Source organism: Pholcus phalangioides, unplaced genomic scaffold, assembly GCF_987345545.1.
Source record: "Pholcus phalangioides strain wild (caught in Gottingen) unplaced genomic scaffold, Ppha-v1.0 ptg000004l_1, whole genome shotgun sequence".
Classification (NCBI taxonomy): Eukaryota; Metazoa; Arthropoda; class Arachnida; order Araneae; family Pholcidae; genus Pholcus; species Pholcus phalangioides.
This window is the reverse complement of record NW_028301597.1, coordinates 24625062-24640114: the sequence shown is the minus strand read 5'-3', so window position 1 is coordinate 24640114 and position 15053 is coordinate 24625062. Positions and strand designations below refer to the sequence as shown.

The window sequence follows — 15053 nt, the reverse complement described above, 5'->3', positions numbered from 1 at the left end:
AATAATTACATTTTTTTTTTTTAACCGAGATGGAAAACAAGTACGATCGCTAATCGAAAAAGAAACTTTTACAACGCGAAATTCATATGGCACATTTCTGCGAGCGGAAGTCAGTAGATGAATCGTCAAAATATTGGTATGATTCATATTTTTTTTGGGAACTGAAAAATTCAATTGTTATTTTAATTTTCCTAAGAATAATGAGTCAATTTTTTTTTTCATTCACCAAAAATGCTCTCCCGCACCCCTAGGGATGTGCACACCCTCGGTTGGGAACCACTGCTACAGATGTTTTATAATAGTTGATTAAAAAAAAAGCAACAATATAACATTTTACAACCAGTTGTGGCGGAAAGAAAAACTGTGTGAGTTGTCGAATTACACCGAGCAGAACACGCAATCACCGTACTACAACTACGGTTTTTTCGGATATACTCATTAATCGGTTATTTCGGAAATCTCGAGTCCTAATGTGATCACAATAACCGGCACGTGCACTGTATTTAAATCTATCACAAAGACCTACAGATAATGAGCGGCGGCATACGTATAATAAACACATTAAAAAATTCCGTTTTTCGTCTTCTGCGTATAAAAAAGTCATTAAAGTATTACGTAAGCACTAACGTGGGAAGGTGGGGGGGTGCCTTCACTTACTTTTGATAACAAAGCGGAAGGGAGGAGTTTGAATGATGATTACGTGAGCAATTGGATGTGAAAATATGAGAAACAATGTTATTCAGATTAAAGAAAATAGAAAATCGAATTTAATATCAGTCGAGTGGGGATATTGGGTTTTGTAATATACAGGATGTTCTAAAAGTTTATCAACAAACTCAGAGGGTTGTTAGCAGACATTAAGAGGAACAAAATTTGTAATGGAACATGCCGCAAACCATGTTGAGAGGGTGAAAATCGACAAAAACGCATGCAGGTTTCGACGTCACGCTGGAACGACGAAAAGTACAATAATAACTACAAAAAGATTTTATTTGATTAATTATTGCAAGAATTGTTGGAAGTGGCGGCCGCTGACGTCATTGCACAGTCTACAACAGATTGTCAACGTGGGCGATGGAATATTCCACGGAGCGGTAGAAGCTACGTGTTTAACATAGGATCCTATGGGTTAGGTTAGATTACGTTGAGGGGCGATGGGAGAAAAAAATTTCTGTAGAATGGGGGGGATGGGACAAAAATGGTTGGGAAACTATGGTCTACAACAACGTAAAAGCGATTCCCAGTCACGCTCGAAGATACCAGGTATGCTTTTATATAGACGATACTCATTGAAACAGACAACTAACTGCTACACGAGTATCGTCTGTATAAAAGCATTCCTGGTATATTCGAGCGCGTCCGGGAATCGTTTTTACGTCATTATAGACTGTGCAATGACGCCACTTCCAGCAACTCTTGCAATAATTTATGAAATAAATCTTTTTGTAGTTATTATTGTACTTTTTGTCGTACCAGCGTGACGTCGAAACCTGCATGCGATTTTTGGTGATTTTCACCCTCTCTAAAAAGGGGTTTGCGACATGTTCCATTACAATTTTTGTTCCCCTTGATGTCTGCTAACAACCCTCTGAGTTTGTCGGTCCATTTTTAGAACACCCTGTATGTGTTTTTTTTGTAAATTTCCAGAGATACCCAGTCCAGGAGGACAATGAGCAGATATTGCTATATGGCGATGTGGCCTAGGTATCCCTCGGTTTTAAGGTCGAGTCGGGACATATATCTTGATTGAATTGAAAAGAATATCTTAAACTGGGTCCACATCGGCAGAACTGTACAGAATTCTGAAGCGCAAAAATCGGTTCACGGAAAAAAAGCCACTGCTTTACAATGATAGGATATGAACACAGTGCACGCTTGTTTCCGATTCAGCAAATCAGCACCGTTACGAATTAGTTAAAAAATGAAATTCGTGTTTTTAAAAACCAATCCGTCACCGCGCCAATTCGCAGTATCGGTGCACTATGTTCATATGCACTCTACCCACTTGGGTAGATTTCATACTGTATTTTCTCTTACCTGTTCGAAACTATATTCTTTTTGCAGATTCAGTAACTTGACTGCTTGAGAAACCTAAGAGAATAATTGCATGTAAAAATTAATAAAATAGGTTTCATCTAGAAAATTTTGATGTGCATTAATTAATGCATAATATAATAAATTCATCTGTATTATGTTAAAGAGGGGTTTTTCTTCATTTTTTTTTAGATATTATCGTGTTAGAGGACGACGGCTGTACTGAAAATACGACGAGACCTTTCTGAAAGGAATGCCAGCTCGCATTTCTGCCTACAACGAGAGCAGAAAATCCAATTAGTCCACAACAGCAAATGCAATCGCTGCAAAATGTCTCTCAATTTATCACATAGGTGCACAACAACAGGTTTCCATACGGTGCAAATTTTTTTTCATTTAAACCGGGGTGGGGGGGGTCTTAGGCCCAATAGGTATGGGAGTACAGTATATTAAAGACTTAAAGGCCAGTCGTAGTCCGGGCTCTGTCCCTTATGGGATGTAAGCCATTTACCCAAGAGGGTTGGACCACGCTGGAGAGTATATTAAAGACTAGCAACGAAAACAGTTGTATTGTTTTATTTTACACTACACATACTCGAGAAGCGAGGCGAAGGAGAGAAAGAGGCTACTTAACGAGGGGCGCGACTTCAACAAACCTGTTTGTTTTCACCTCGATCTGCTGATTTTTGCTATCTAATGATTGGTCCGTTTCGCCCTTTCTTTTTTTTTTCCTTTCCGTCTTCTGTAGGGAGATCATCATCACACCTTACATTTCAGAACCCCCTCCGATCATTTTCTCTATCTTCCTCCTCCTTGACTATATGTGCGGACATTTCTTTCTCCACCGCTATGCAATTTTTCTTCGTAGTCTCAATTCTTGTATCTCGCGTACCTCTTCGTTCCACTATATGCTCGGCCCTAAACACTCATTCAGACCAGATTTCCATTCAGCCTGAAAGCCGCCAAGTTTCTTCAGGGGTATTTAGAATCGTAAAATGGTATTTGAATTACCATTTTACGATTTGATTTACAGGGTGGTTCAGAAAAGATGGGGAAAACCTTTAAAAGGTGATAGTACACGCCAATAGAAACAATTGTCATCAAAGAATGCATGGTCTAACATGAAACGCAGACGCACAAGCGCGTTTCGAAACGGCCGCTCCGCAAACTTTAAAACGGCATTCCTGTTGAAATTTATTGGGAGCAAAACAACACACCATGCATGCAAATTTAACCTGAGGAAAAAGAAGAAACCGTATGCAAATCTGCGTCACAGTGAATAAAGGGCACGGACGCCATGTTTAAGTTATTCCAGCGTGCTAACAGTTGTAACGTACGGGATAACGGCACACTTTAGTAATACTGAAAAAGCAGACATGCATGAATGAAATGCATGTCTGCGTAATGAATGCATAAATGAAATGCATGTCTGCTTGTGCACCAGTAAAGTGCACCATTATCCCGTACGTTACAGCTGTTAGGACGGTTGCACGCTGGAATAACTTCACAGGGCTGGCGTCCGCGCCTCTTATTCCCAGTGACGCAGATTTGCATACGGTTTCTTCTTCTTCCCCAGGTTATATTTGCATGCATGGATTTTCTCCCGATAAATTTCAACAGAAATGTCGTTTTAACGTTTGCGGAGCGGCTGTTTCGAAACGCGCTACCGCATTTGCATTTCATGTTAGACCATGCATTCTTTGATAGCAATTGCTTGTATAAGTGTGTACTGTCACCTCTTAAAGTTTTTCCCATCTTTTCTGAACCACCCTGTATATAATTTGAATACATGGGTTCTCAAACTTTTGTCTCACGTGGCACCCTTGCCTATTCATGTTTCATCTACGGCTCCCCAGACTAGTTCAGCAGATATTGGACATTCATAAAAGAATAAAATATAAATAGGCTCACATGTCAATATTTCCAGCTCGTCGCGACTTCCCTGACAAAAGTCGGCGACGCACACTTCGGGGAATACTGACCTAATGTAATGTACGTATACAATATTGTCCCAACAGATGGCCGCTGTGTTGGTCGAGTGGTCATAGTGACGGACTCGCATCGCAAGGATCCGGGTTCGAACCCCACCGGCGCCACAGTGGTGGTCGGCTGAAGTTGGTTTTCTGTGGTTTCCAACTTCAAGGCACAAATGCGAGCCGATCTCCCCGTTAAAAAGTCTCGCCATAGAGAGCAACAGGCCTACAACGTTACAAATATTCAATCATTACACTTCACTCACAATTTGAAGTATAGATGGCAGCACTGAAATATCAAACACAACTCTAGCTACACACTCAGACTGTTAGGTGCACCCACTTTGTCCCAGACTCTGCCACGAAGCTGGACTTAAAGAGATCTCGGCAACGGGATAAGTCAGGTGGCAGAGCCCCTGGCGTTCATTCATTCATTCTCAACAGATGTATTATTATAAATGCACCACAAGTTTAAACAAGGGTCAAATACCAAACTACTGTATATCTTCAATTATGAATTTTTAATAATTCTGAGAAGAAATTTCTTTTCAACGGAAAAATTTAATTTTAAAATAATTTTTTTCCATTGAGTATGAATTTTTCATAAATTCTGAAACAATTTCTTTCTATGAATCACCGATTCTGAAATTGTTTTGATCACGTATTTCTTTTAATGACTCTCTGGCCTTCGGGCTTGAATGACTCTCGGAATTCTCTGGCTTTTTCTACTAAAGTTTTCATTAAGAAGAGACAAAAAATGCTGCTTGTGTCAGCCGAATGCAGACTGTTTCGTTAAAAAAGAGTTGTCAGCAGACATTTCCAGGAAAGAAAACATCCACGCTCACTAGAATCAATCAGAGGTAGTGAAGACAGAAAAAGTATCAATTTAATTCATTCACGTTGCCTAAATTCACGGGATTTGTTAATCAAGTTTGAATAATTAAATCGTTAAATAAAGGTTCCTTCAGGATCAATTTTTTTTTATCCTTCTGAAGGAATCCCCTTTCCCCCCATCCCCATCTTTCCTATGTTAAACTCAACTCACTTAACGTGATTTACGCGACTATTTTGCGGGACCAATTAATCGCGTAAAGCGTGGGAACGCCTGTATTTAGATGGCCGTGCTTGTGAGTCAGAGTCTGAACCGGATATAATGAACTCTGGCTTTTACGAGTTTTTCCCGAACATCTCCGAAATAACTCAATTTGGCAAATTCTGAAATCGAACTTCGATATAACGAACTCGCATTTAATAAATTTGACGCTTATACCCCTACATAATGAGCTCTCATTTTACAAATTTTCACAATCGTGCTCCGACATAATGAACTCCTACAACAGATATTACGATTTTACCCCGATGTAACGAGCTCTCATTTAACAAATTCTTTGATATAGCTGTTTTTCACGTCTATGTGCACATGCAATCACCCCCACCATCCCCTCCAGTGTAACAAACTCTTATTTAACGAATTCCACAATCGGACCCGACATAATTAACCATTATTTGACGAATTCTACGGTCGGCTCTCGATATAGCAAACTCTTACATGACAAATATTACGGTTGTACTCCGATATAATGAACTCTCATTTAACTAATATCACGATCGTACTCCGATGTTACGTGACATTTTATCAAATTACCATTACATATATTTTTTTCAGCATTTATCAAATTTACCAATGATACCTGGGTATTATGCATAATCGCCAGAAAAAGTGATAAATTTATCAAACATACCGAGACTATCGGCAATTATGCATAACCACCAATTCATCAGATTCACCATAACATACTTACCATTTCTAACTTTCCCGTTTCTAAGTGTTGGTTGATCACACCAGATTTATTCTTCCCATCAATTCGAAAAATCAGCGAAATTTTTTCCAGTATACTTCCATTTCCGAAACTCATCGCCCAGTCCAACGCACTTGCTTGATGTGTTGCCGATGCCGGTGCCAAATTCGTTGCTTCTTCCGCCCATACTTCAAAGCACGAAAATATTTCAGATAATAATTTTGTTGGTCTGTTATTCGGAGATTTCGCAAGGTTCACCAATAGTAAAAAATACTGGTATGGGTCGTCTTGGCTGTCGAAGAGTTCGTAAATGATCGTTTCGAACATTGCCTTGTTAGTGAAGGACTTCATTAGGCGGTCGAAATCTTCTCGGACTCCGGAGAGTGAAACTAGGTCACTTTGGGCCATACTTTGATTCATTAATTTCTCACGGGAAAGAAATGTATTTCCTGGAACAGCAGACTCAGGGGCAAACTGTGAAGAGAAAAGAAAAATCGGAAATACATCATAACGAAATTCTTACATATCAAACCGACATATACTTTATTATTTGGATGCATAATCGAAAATTTTCCAGCCCTGTGATCAGGCCGGTCTAAGGAAGAATAGAATGCTTGGTTTTCATTCTTAAAAAAAAGGTCTCTTGAGTTCCGCTGAGGTCATTCTTTCGCTTTTTCGAGGCGTAGTTCGTCCTGCACAGGAGTTTGCTGTTAGGAGGGCGGGGGGGGGGGGGAGACCACATACTACCTACAGAGACATAGACTTGGTTGAGGGGGTGCAGAGAAGAACTACGCGTGCTCTTGTTGACACACAATGCTTGAGCTATGAAGAAAGACTTAATTTTTTGAATATGATTACATTAGAGGAACGCGGGTGTCGAGGGGGATATGATCGAAGTGCATAAAATTTTCAAAGGGATGGATAGGATGGACCACAAGTTATTACAGTCGAATCCCGTTTTAACGACCATTGTTATAGCGAAAATCGTCTTTTAACGAACATTTTTCTAATCCCCCGAGATAAGTTTGCATAGGTGCAATGCAAAAACATGGAATTCCTCCATAACGAAATTTCGTTATAACGAAGTGATTTCTCTGGTCTCTTGGAGTTCGTTATAACGAGATTCGACTGTGCCATAGTTTTCCAAACTTTTTGTTCCATCGCCCTCTTCTTCAGAAATTTTTTTCTCTTATCCCCAAAGTGACCTCATAGAATCCTATGTTAAACCAGTAGCTTTCATCGCCCCTCTGGACCATTCCATCGCCCACCAGGGATAAGATTTTGCCCACTTTGGGAAACACTGTCTTATACAGACGCCTTGCCCCCCAGTATTTTTTATCACGCATCAGAGCAGCCCAAGAATTGATTCAGTAATCAAAATTTATTACGTTAAACTCGATTCGAGCACCCACAGGTCTAAAACACTTCCATGCACCTGTCCCGTTTTTCTTTAGCTAGATTCGGTTGTGGTAGTGTTATTGTGTGCGGGTAAATTTTTAAAATGCCCAAGCACAAAGCGCTTTCTATTGGTTTCAAAATTGAAGCTATGCATTTGACTTAAAGACAAAAACTAACAAAAAGTGAGGTATCAAAGAAATTCAGGAATACTCGAAGTTCGTTAGTCACGATTTTGACGAGCAAGGAGGAATTGAAGACAAATTCCAATTGAGAGGGAAGAAGAATACGACGGTGATCTGAACATCTGTAAGAAGAGATTCAGAGAAGAAGCTCACACACACACACACTCTGATACATAGACAGCGCTTGCATTGTTCGAAAATAATGAGAATTGAAATACTGTGCGCATGTTCCACACACTGAGCCAGGATTCAACTAAAAGATTTAGCATTTGGCATGCTTGTTAGGCAAATATGTTTTTAACACAAATCATTCATGCCAAAGAAAAATAAACTAGTAACGATTAACATATTTTTGTTCACGTATTCAATTATGTAAAATTTCAATTAATTTCGATTTCGTTTTAGAATATAGAATTAATTTTTATAACAATGTATTTTTGAAGTACTTATATTCATCAAAAAATGAGTATGGGCTTGTAAATTATGTTTAATTTTGAATAATCGTACAATTTTCCAAGCCGGTACAGATACAACGAACAAATTCGCCGTTTTTTTCGACTTCGATGCAAGCGGGTCCGACTGTATTTTTTGCAAATTCATGTTTTTTATGGGCCTCTTTTTTCAGCAACCTGGTAGGGCAATTTCCTGGTGTGGACTTTGTGTTTGTATTTGTAATCAAAGTGCAGTGAAACCTCAATATAATGGAACTCTGCGGATCAGGAAAAAGTACCGTTGTAAAGAGGTTATTGTTACATCGAGAGACAGCATTATCACCACAAAATTTATGCTGCTGTTGAGATCTCCTCTAAATTGGCGTTGTTGGTACAACCGTAAAATGAATTTATGAATGCATTTATTCACAACAAAAAGTTTAATCTATTAATAAAATTCAGTTGTTCCACGCAGTAAAGTCGCATACCGCACAGCACTTATGCGCACTACACAGAAATTAGCTTCACAGCAACTTCATCAGCAATTTCGGACAAGGCCGTAGCAAGGGAGACTTGGGGTGTCTGGTCCCTCCCGAAATGTGAGAAAATGACCAGAAAAAGATAGCCAAATCTATTGCTCGCTCTATTACTTTGGTTCCCCCCGGAACGAATTTTACTCGATGAGGTATGGTTACCACAAACTATGAAGGTCTTATTTTTCTACATGTTAGGAACCCATAAGCTATCTCTCACTAATATCAATGACGATAATTGAATATTATTTCATTCAGTTAGGATTAATTTATCAAGTCTGCCTGCGGACCATAGGTTGAGAAGCGCTGTTCTAGTGCATTTAACAAAACAAATATTTTATGAATAAAACTGTGCACTTTGCTCACCGTTTCTGAATTTCCCTCTGTCAAGTTTCCTTCGATCGCATCGGAATCGTTCTTTCCATCTAGTCGAAAAATCCGCGAGATCTTTTCCATTATATCTCTATTGCGTAAATTCATCGGCAAATGCGACGCACTCGATTGATGCGCTGCCGATGGCGGTGCCAAATTCGGTGAATTCTTCGTCCATACTTCAAAGTTCGAAAGGATTGCAGATGAGAGTTTGTTTGGTCTGTTACTTGTTGGAGATTTCGCAAGTGGCAGCAGCTGTAAGAAATATGTGTACGGATCATCTTGTCTCTCGAACAGTTTGAAAATTTCGTCTTCGAACATTTTCTTCTCGCAGAGAAAGTACTTCAAGCGATTCAAATCTCTAGTGATTCCAGAGTTTCCATTAGTTCCATCATTAGCCATCACTTTTGACACCAAAAGAGCTTCTGTCGAACCAGCAGATTTTCTAGAAAATAAAAAAAATAAATTGTCAGGAATTTCTCCAGAAAAATTCTAATATGATATACAGGGCGTCCTGTAAGTCCTGATTCGGCCTTTATTTCATCAGTCGTTCGTTATAGAGGTATGGTTTTCAATTTAAAAAATGCTCAAAATGTGTTCAGAAGTAGCAGTTTCGGGAGTTGAAAATACAGTACGTCCTAAAATAAAAATTATTTAAATTTTTACACGGTCCGCCCCCCTTGTCCTTGAACTTCCAATTAGGAAATTGTTGCCCTGTCTTTCCTGATGACAAAAAAAAAAGAAGAGAAATTCTACGTTTCCAAGTGCAACAATCGCTGAGATGTTCGGATTCAAAAAATCGCAGAAAGGTTGGGAAAGAACAGCATAAAACGAGAGGAAAGAAGTTAGTTTGTGTTCAGTACCATCATCTTTTGTACTTGCAAGTGCTTTTTTTTCTGATCGCAAAAACAGCACCATGATGATAAAATAGCACGCGTTGCTATTCAAGAAAATGTGCGCACAAAACGTTTGGCGTACGAACCTCTCGGTGAAAAACATAGAAAAACCGTTCGGAATCAGCTGTGAACTGTATAAGTAAGGGTCTAATTAGTAATATTGGGCAGTAAATGATAGTGGTGGAGAAACAAAATGATTAAATAAGTTTGTTTTTTTAGGTATGGGGTCATTCAAGTATTACGTCAGCATCGAGGGGGGGGGGTGGTGTTCGGATTTTATGACAAGGGGGAGGGGGGAGGTTTTGAAGGTTGCTTACATCATCAACCACCCTTTTGGAAGATATGAAATATTCTAAGCTGCTGACGAAATTTTGCTGACAAGGGAGGGGGGAGGGGATCAAAAATGGCTAAAAATCTGCTTACGTAATACTTGAATGGCCCCTATCCGGAAGCTGTGCGTATTCCGGGTGGGGGGGTGGAAGATGAACATTTTCATTGATGAATAGCTCAAAATAACGAATTCACGATTTCAAAGTAAGTTTTTTTTAGCAAGCTTGACAAAACATTTTTATTAAAACTATGAAATAGCCGAATATTACGAAAAAAATAATTCTATCCCGTGAAATATGGGTCATATGGTCACACTATCTGTAACTCGCAAATGTGTATATTTTTTGACACTTTTATTTACCACAAGTGAGGATTCTTGTTCCGTAGAGTGAAAAATGCGGGCTTTGAGATACCCTGTATATTGAAGAAATTTTCAAAGTTTGGTAAGGGTTCCGCGGGAATAGCCTCGTAATCATCAAGGGTTACGCGCTAAAAATTGACGTTGGAAAACTCTAGACTAGAGGCTATAGCTGGTACCATCACCTCCTAGAGAGGTTCCAGGAGGTAATGTGCTCCGGCTCGGCATAAAACAGCCATTATTCCCCCTATGAACGGAATCAGACCTTATTATATAGCCCTGGAACAACATCCTCTTGTAAGGGGCCGTTCAAATATTACATCAGATTTTTAGCCATTTTCTACCCCCCCCCTTCTCCCCTCACAGATCACTGAAATGACCTACGGCATATTTCCAGAACACGAGGGTCCGTGGCACAGATAGAGCTCCCTTATGTGACATGTGGCACAGATTTTGGAGCACTTAAGAGGCCCGCAGTGCAGTTTTACATCACTCAAGTTTCCCGCGGCTCAATCCCAGATTACTTAAGTGGTCCGCGGTATAATTACAGATCACTTGAGTGAAAGTGATCACACAGTTTCAAGAGTATTTAAGTGGCCCCACAACTCATTTCTAGAACACTTGAGCGGCCCGGACACATTATAGATCACTTAAAAGAGCCGCGGAACATTTAGAGATCACTAAAGTGGCTCTATAGAGGACTTATCAATAGGTAGAATACTAGTTCAAGTGCCCACAAACTAGGCAAAGGTTTTTGTAGTTTTTGTACACCGAGTATAAGATACCGTTAAGAGAATACAGTCGATTCCCGTTATAACGGACTCCAAGAGACCCGAGAAATCACTTCGTTATAAAGGAATTCCAGGTTCATGCATTTTTCCCATGTAAACGTTTCTGGGGGATTAGAAAAAGTGTTCGTTAAAACGATATTTTTGCTATAACGGTATTCGTAAAAACGGGATTCGACTGTATTTCTTTTTTTTTTTTACAAAGCGTGGTTGATGACGTTTACAGAGATTGGTCTAAAATTGTAGATCTATAGAACATGCAGACAAGAAAAATCAATATAAAAAATAACTTATAGTGACGCAATAGGCGGCGCGCCGCCTATTGCGTCACTATAGGAGCTTTATAGGAGATGAGCGCCGCGGCGCTTCGAATCATCCTCGGTAATGTTCGCGTCTTCGACTACTACATCACGAGATAGGTTCGACATTCGAATTTCCCCTCAGTCTAATAAGGCAGGCATTTTCAACCCGTTGCTCCCTGAAGTAACAAGAGTGCTCGATGCTCGTATTCGATTTCGTGATTACGAGCACTTGATCAACGTTCAAAATAAAACACCTTGTAAAAATTTCATTCAAGGATTGAAATCATCCTGATTTCATGCAGGGCCGTCTTAAGACCATCATGGGACCCCGGGCCAAATGATTTTTCTGAGGCCCTACCAGGCAAATTTTCGAAAATCTGAACCATTTTTCTGAGGCCCGGGTGGGCCCATGCCTTAAGACGGCACTGATTTCATGCACTCGTATGTTAAACTTGCCCTGGGGGGGGGGGTGCTCTTCTTTTGATGACGGTTACAGGCAATGCTCGCAACTGGAAAAGGTCGAAGGCCTATGCTCTAAGGCAGTGGTTCTCAACCTTTTTTGACTCGCGGAGCCCTTTCCAGTAAATAGTTTCTATGGCGGAGCCCTGTTTGAGTAGAGGAGCTCTTTTTTGTACATAATTTTTATGGCAGAACCTTGTAGGCCTCTCTTATTTACTTATCTATCAAATTTACTAATTCATTTTATTTTCCTTGAGTCGCCGCGGAGCCCCTGGGAGGTGCACACGGAGCACCGGTTGAGAACCGCTGCTCCAAGGTCACAGAAACTACAATGGATGATACAACATCCTACTAGCGCTCGCAGTGCTCACTGCGGTAGAAAAGAGAGCTGAACATCAACTTTTATCCACTTCAACGAGAATGTTTGAAACGTTTCAAATGACGCAAAAATAAATGAGGACAGCTGGTAACCCTAATTCTGCGCAACACGCTTTTTCAAGTACGACCTCCTTTCTTCCACTTCCCCCCCCCCCCGTTTTCGGAGCCACATCCGAAATCGCCCCCGCATCAACTCGCACGTGAATACAATGCTGTACTCGTGTACGCAGAAGAAATTTTCCAGCGGGAAGGGAGGGGGGGGGGAGGAGGGTTTCAAAATACTATTCTTCTGAAGGGGAGGGGGGTTTTCTCAAGGTTTCGTTTCTAGAATGTATATTTTGCAGGGTTTACTCCTACAAAATAATACTATAATCTCGGATTGAGAGAGGTTTAAACCCCCCCCCCCCCACTTTGAGTACGTCAATGACTGTACTTCATACCACGGTTGGAACTTATGATCAGGGCCGCAACTAGATGCTTGGTCACCCGGGGCAAGCGCACATTTTGACGCCCCCTTGGAGAAATTTCAGAATGAAATTTGCGCCCCCTCGGGTCCAGCGCCCGGGCACGAGATTCGCCTGCTCCCCCCTCCCTAGTTGCGGCCCTGCTTATGATCGATCCTCCTGTGTTCGTAAGTCGGGTAAAGGCATGCCCCCTCGGGGCCGCAACTAGGGGGGAGCAGGCGGAAATCGTGCCCCGGGCACTGTACCGGAGAGGGGCGCAAATTTTATTCTCAAACCTCTCCTTCAACATTACAAGGGGGAGCCAAAATGTGCACTTGTCCCGGGTGCTCAAGCATCTAGTTGCGCCCCTGCCCCCCCCCCCCCCTCACAAGGACTCGAAACAATTTTCATCATTTTTCGCGCTATAAATTAACTAGAGAATGACCCGTGAAAAGTCTGATCGGGGGGGGGGGGGGTTAAAGATCCCAGCGTAGGAGGCTTTGCCCAGGATGTGGGGCCCATGGGCATGGTCCCCCCCACACATCCTGTAGCGGAGCCCCTAGGCTGCAATCTTTTGCGGGCCCCTCGGTCAGACTTTTAACGGGCCTCTTCTGTAGTTAATTTATAGCATGAAAAAGCAAAAAAAATGATGATAATCGTCCCGGGTCCCAGGGCTAGAGCCCTGCTAGCCTCACCCCCCATTTAGGGGCCACGCCCATGGGTAAGGGCTGTGAATGGATGGTTGTGACAGGAAAGGGAAGGAAATATCTCAGGTTTAATTTCCCCTTCACATTGTCTATTGAATCACATATCCCTGTAGAAAAATTTGGCGAAATCTGTATATACAGTCAAACCTCGTTAGTGCGTCACCCGGTTAATACGCCACTCCGCTTAGCGGATCACTTTTTGGAAGTCCCTATTTTCTTCAGGCAGGAAATGGCACAGCTATGGCTTACTCCGTTTAATGAGTCACTCATGGGCGGAGATACGGGGGGGCGTGGGCCCCCCCCCCCGACATCAAAGGTGAAGTCGACAGATCTAATGCATATATGTATAGATGAATCGACATCATCATCTGCCCCCCCCCAGACTTCCAAGTCTACCTCCGCCTATGGAGTCACTCCGCATATCAAGTCATATTTTTGCTTTCCCAAGAGTGACTCATTAACGAGGTTTGACTGTAATTTCATTTAACTTGAAAGAAGAAAAAAAAATATTTCACATTGAAAAATGCTATCACATCTTTATCTTCAACGAATGTGTCTGCGAAGCTGACCGAAGTCCAACATAAAAAGAGAAGTAAAATCTTACTTCATAAATGTTTTTTCATTATGTGAAGTCATTAGGATCCTCTATACGAGATATAGTTATCAAATAGAAAAATATTCTGTTAAAAAAATACGTGTATTATAAGTACTTACAGTTTAAAAAAACTTCCAACTCTACATAAAACCTTTAGTCTTAAAAGCGCGTGACAAAAAAAGCACGTCGATTGAGGAAAACAAACAAAAAAAATAAAAACGCCTGTTAAATGGTATTTTCAAACACCCAAAACTAAAAACAGCGATATGCGCCCATATAGTGGCGCCATCTAGTTAATATAGCAGTAAACGGAGAAAGAGCCGGTAAATCTCTTTTGTGTTAAGTGAAACACCCGAAGGTTTCCTATCCTCATTTAATAATTCTAGAATGGGCATAGCAGCCACATTTGAAATTTAAAGGTATATCCCTATGATGGAGAAGATGCGGCACTAGCCGGCTGGACGGTGCCGGGGCTTCATTCACTATTTCACGGTAACGGAAAGGCCCGATTTTTACCGCCCTCTCCAGGGGAGGGCCCTTTCAGTTGCCGCTGGAAGAGGCTTAGCCTCGTGCCCGGCGTCAAACTTTAAAATTAAGTTAAACCAGGGCCGCAACCAGATGCTTATGGTCACCCCGGACCAGGGCCGTCTTAAGAGCATCATGGGCCCCCGGGCAAATTGATTTTGCTGAGACTCTACCAAACAAATTCTCCAAAATTTAAACCAGGTCTCATTTTTGTGAGGCCCCTCTTCGCTTGAGGCCCCCTGGCTGTGCCCGGGTAGGCCCGTGCCTTAAGACGGCACTGCCCGTGGCAAGTGCGCATTTTGACGCCCCATTGTAATGTTGAAGGAGAGGTTTCAGAATGAAATTTGCTCCCCCTCGGGTCCAGCCACCCGCCTGCTCCCCCTACTTGCGGTCCCGAGTTAAAGGCTCGATCATACACACAAATAAAGAGTAATTAATGGGAAAAATAAAACAGAATCACTCATGGCCCAGTTAGGGCTCGGTACTGGTCCGGCGGTTGAGAAACACTGTCATGTCCCCCTGCAAGGGTAGGGCTGATAAGGCTCTAGCC

At 41.4% G+C, this 15053-nt stretch overlaps 1 protein-coding gene across 1 annotated transcript in view; it reads right to left on the bottom strand.

Moving 5' to 3' along the window:
- LOC149086958 (exonuclease mut-7 homolog) overlaps positions 1-14179 on the bottom strand; it is a 45193-nt gene extending 31014 nt beyond the window's left edge. The window contains exons 1-4 of the mRNA XM_089231165.1: positions 14098-14179; positions 8717-9167; positions 5810-6280; positions 2038-2091 (exon numbers count right to left, since the gene is read on the bottom strand). Coding sequence (XP_089087291.1) covers positions 2038-2091; positions 5810-6280; positions 8717-9124 — 933 coding nt within the window. The 5' untranslated portion in view covers positions 9125-9167; positions 14098-14179. The remainder of the gene's footprint in view (positions 1-2037; positions 2092-5809; positions 6281-8716; positions 9168-14097) is intronic.
- Positions 14180-15053: the final 874 nt, after the last annotated feature.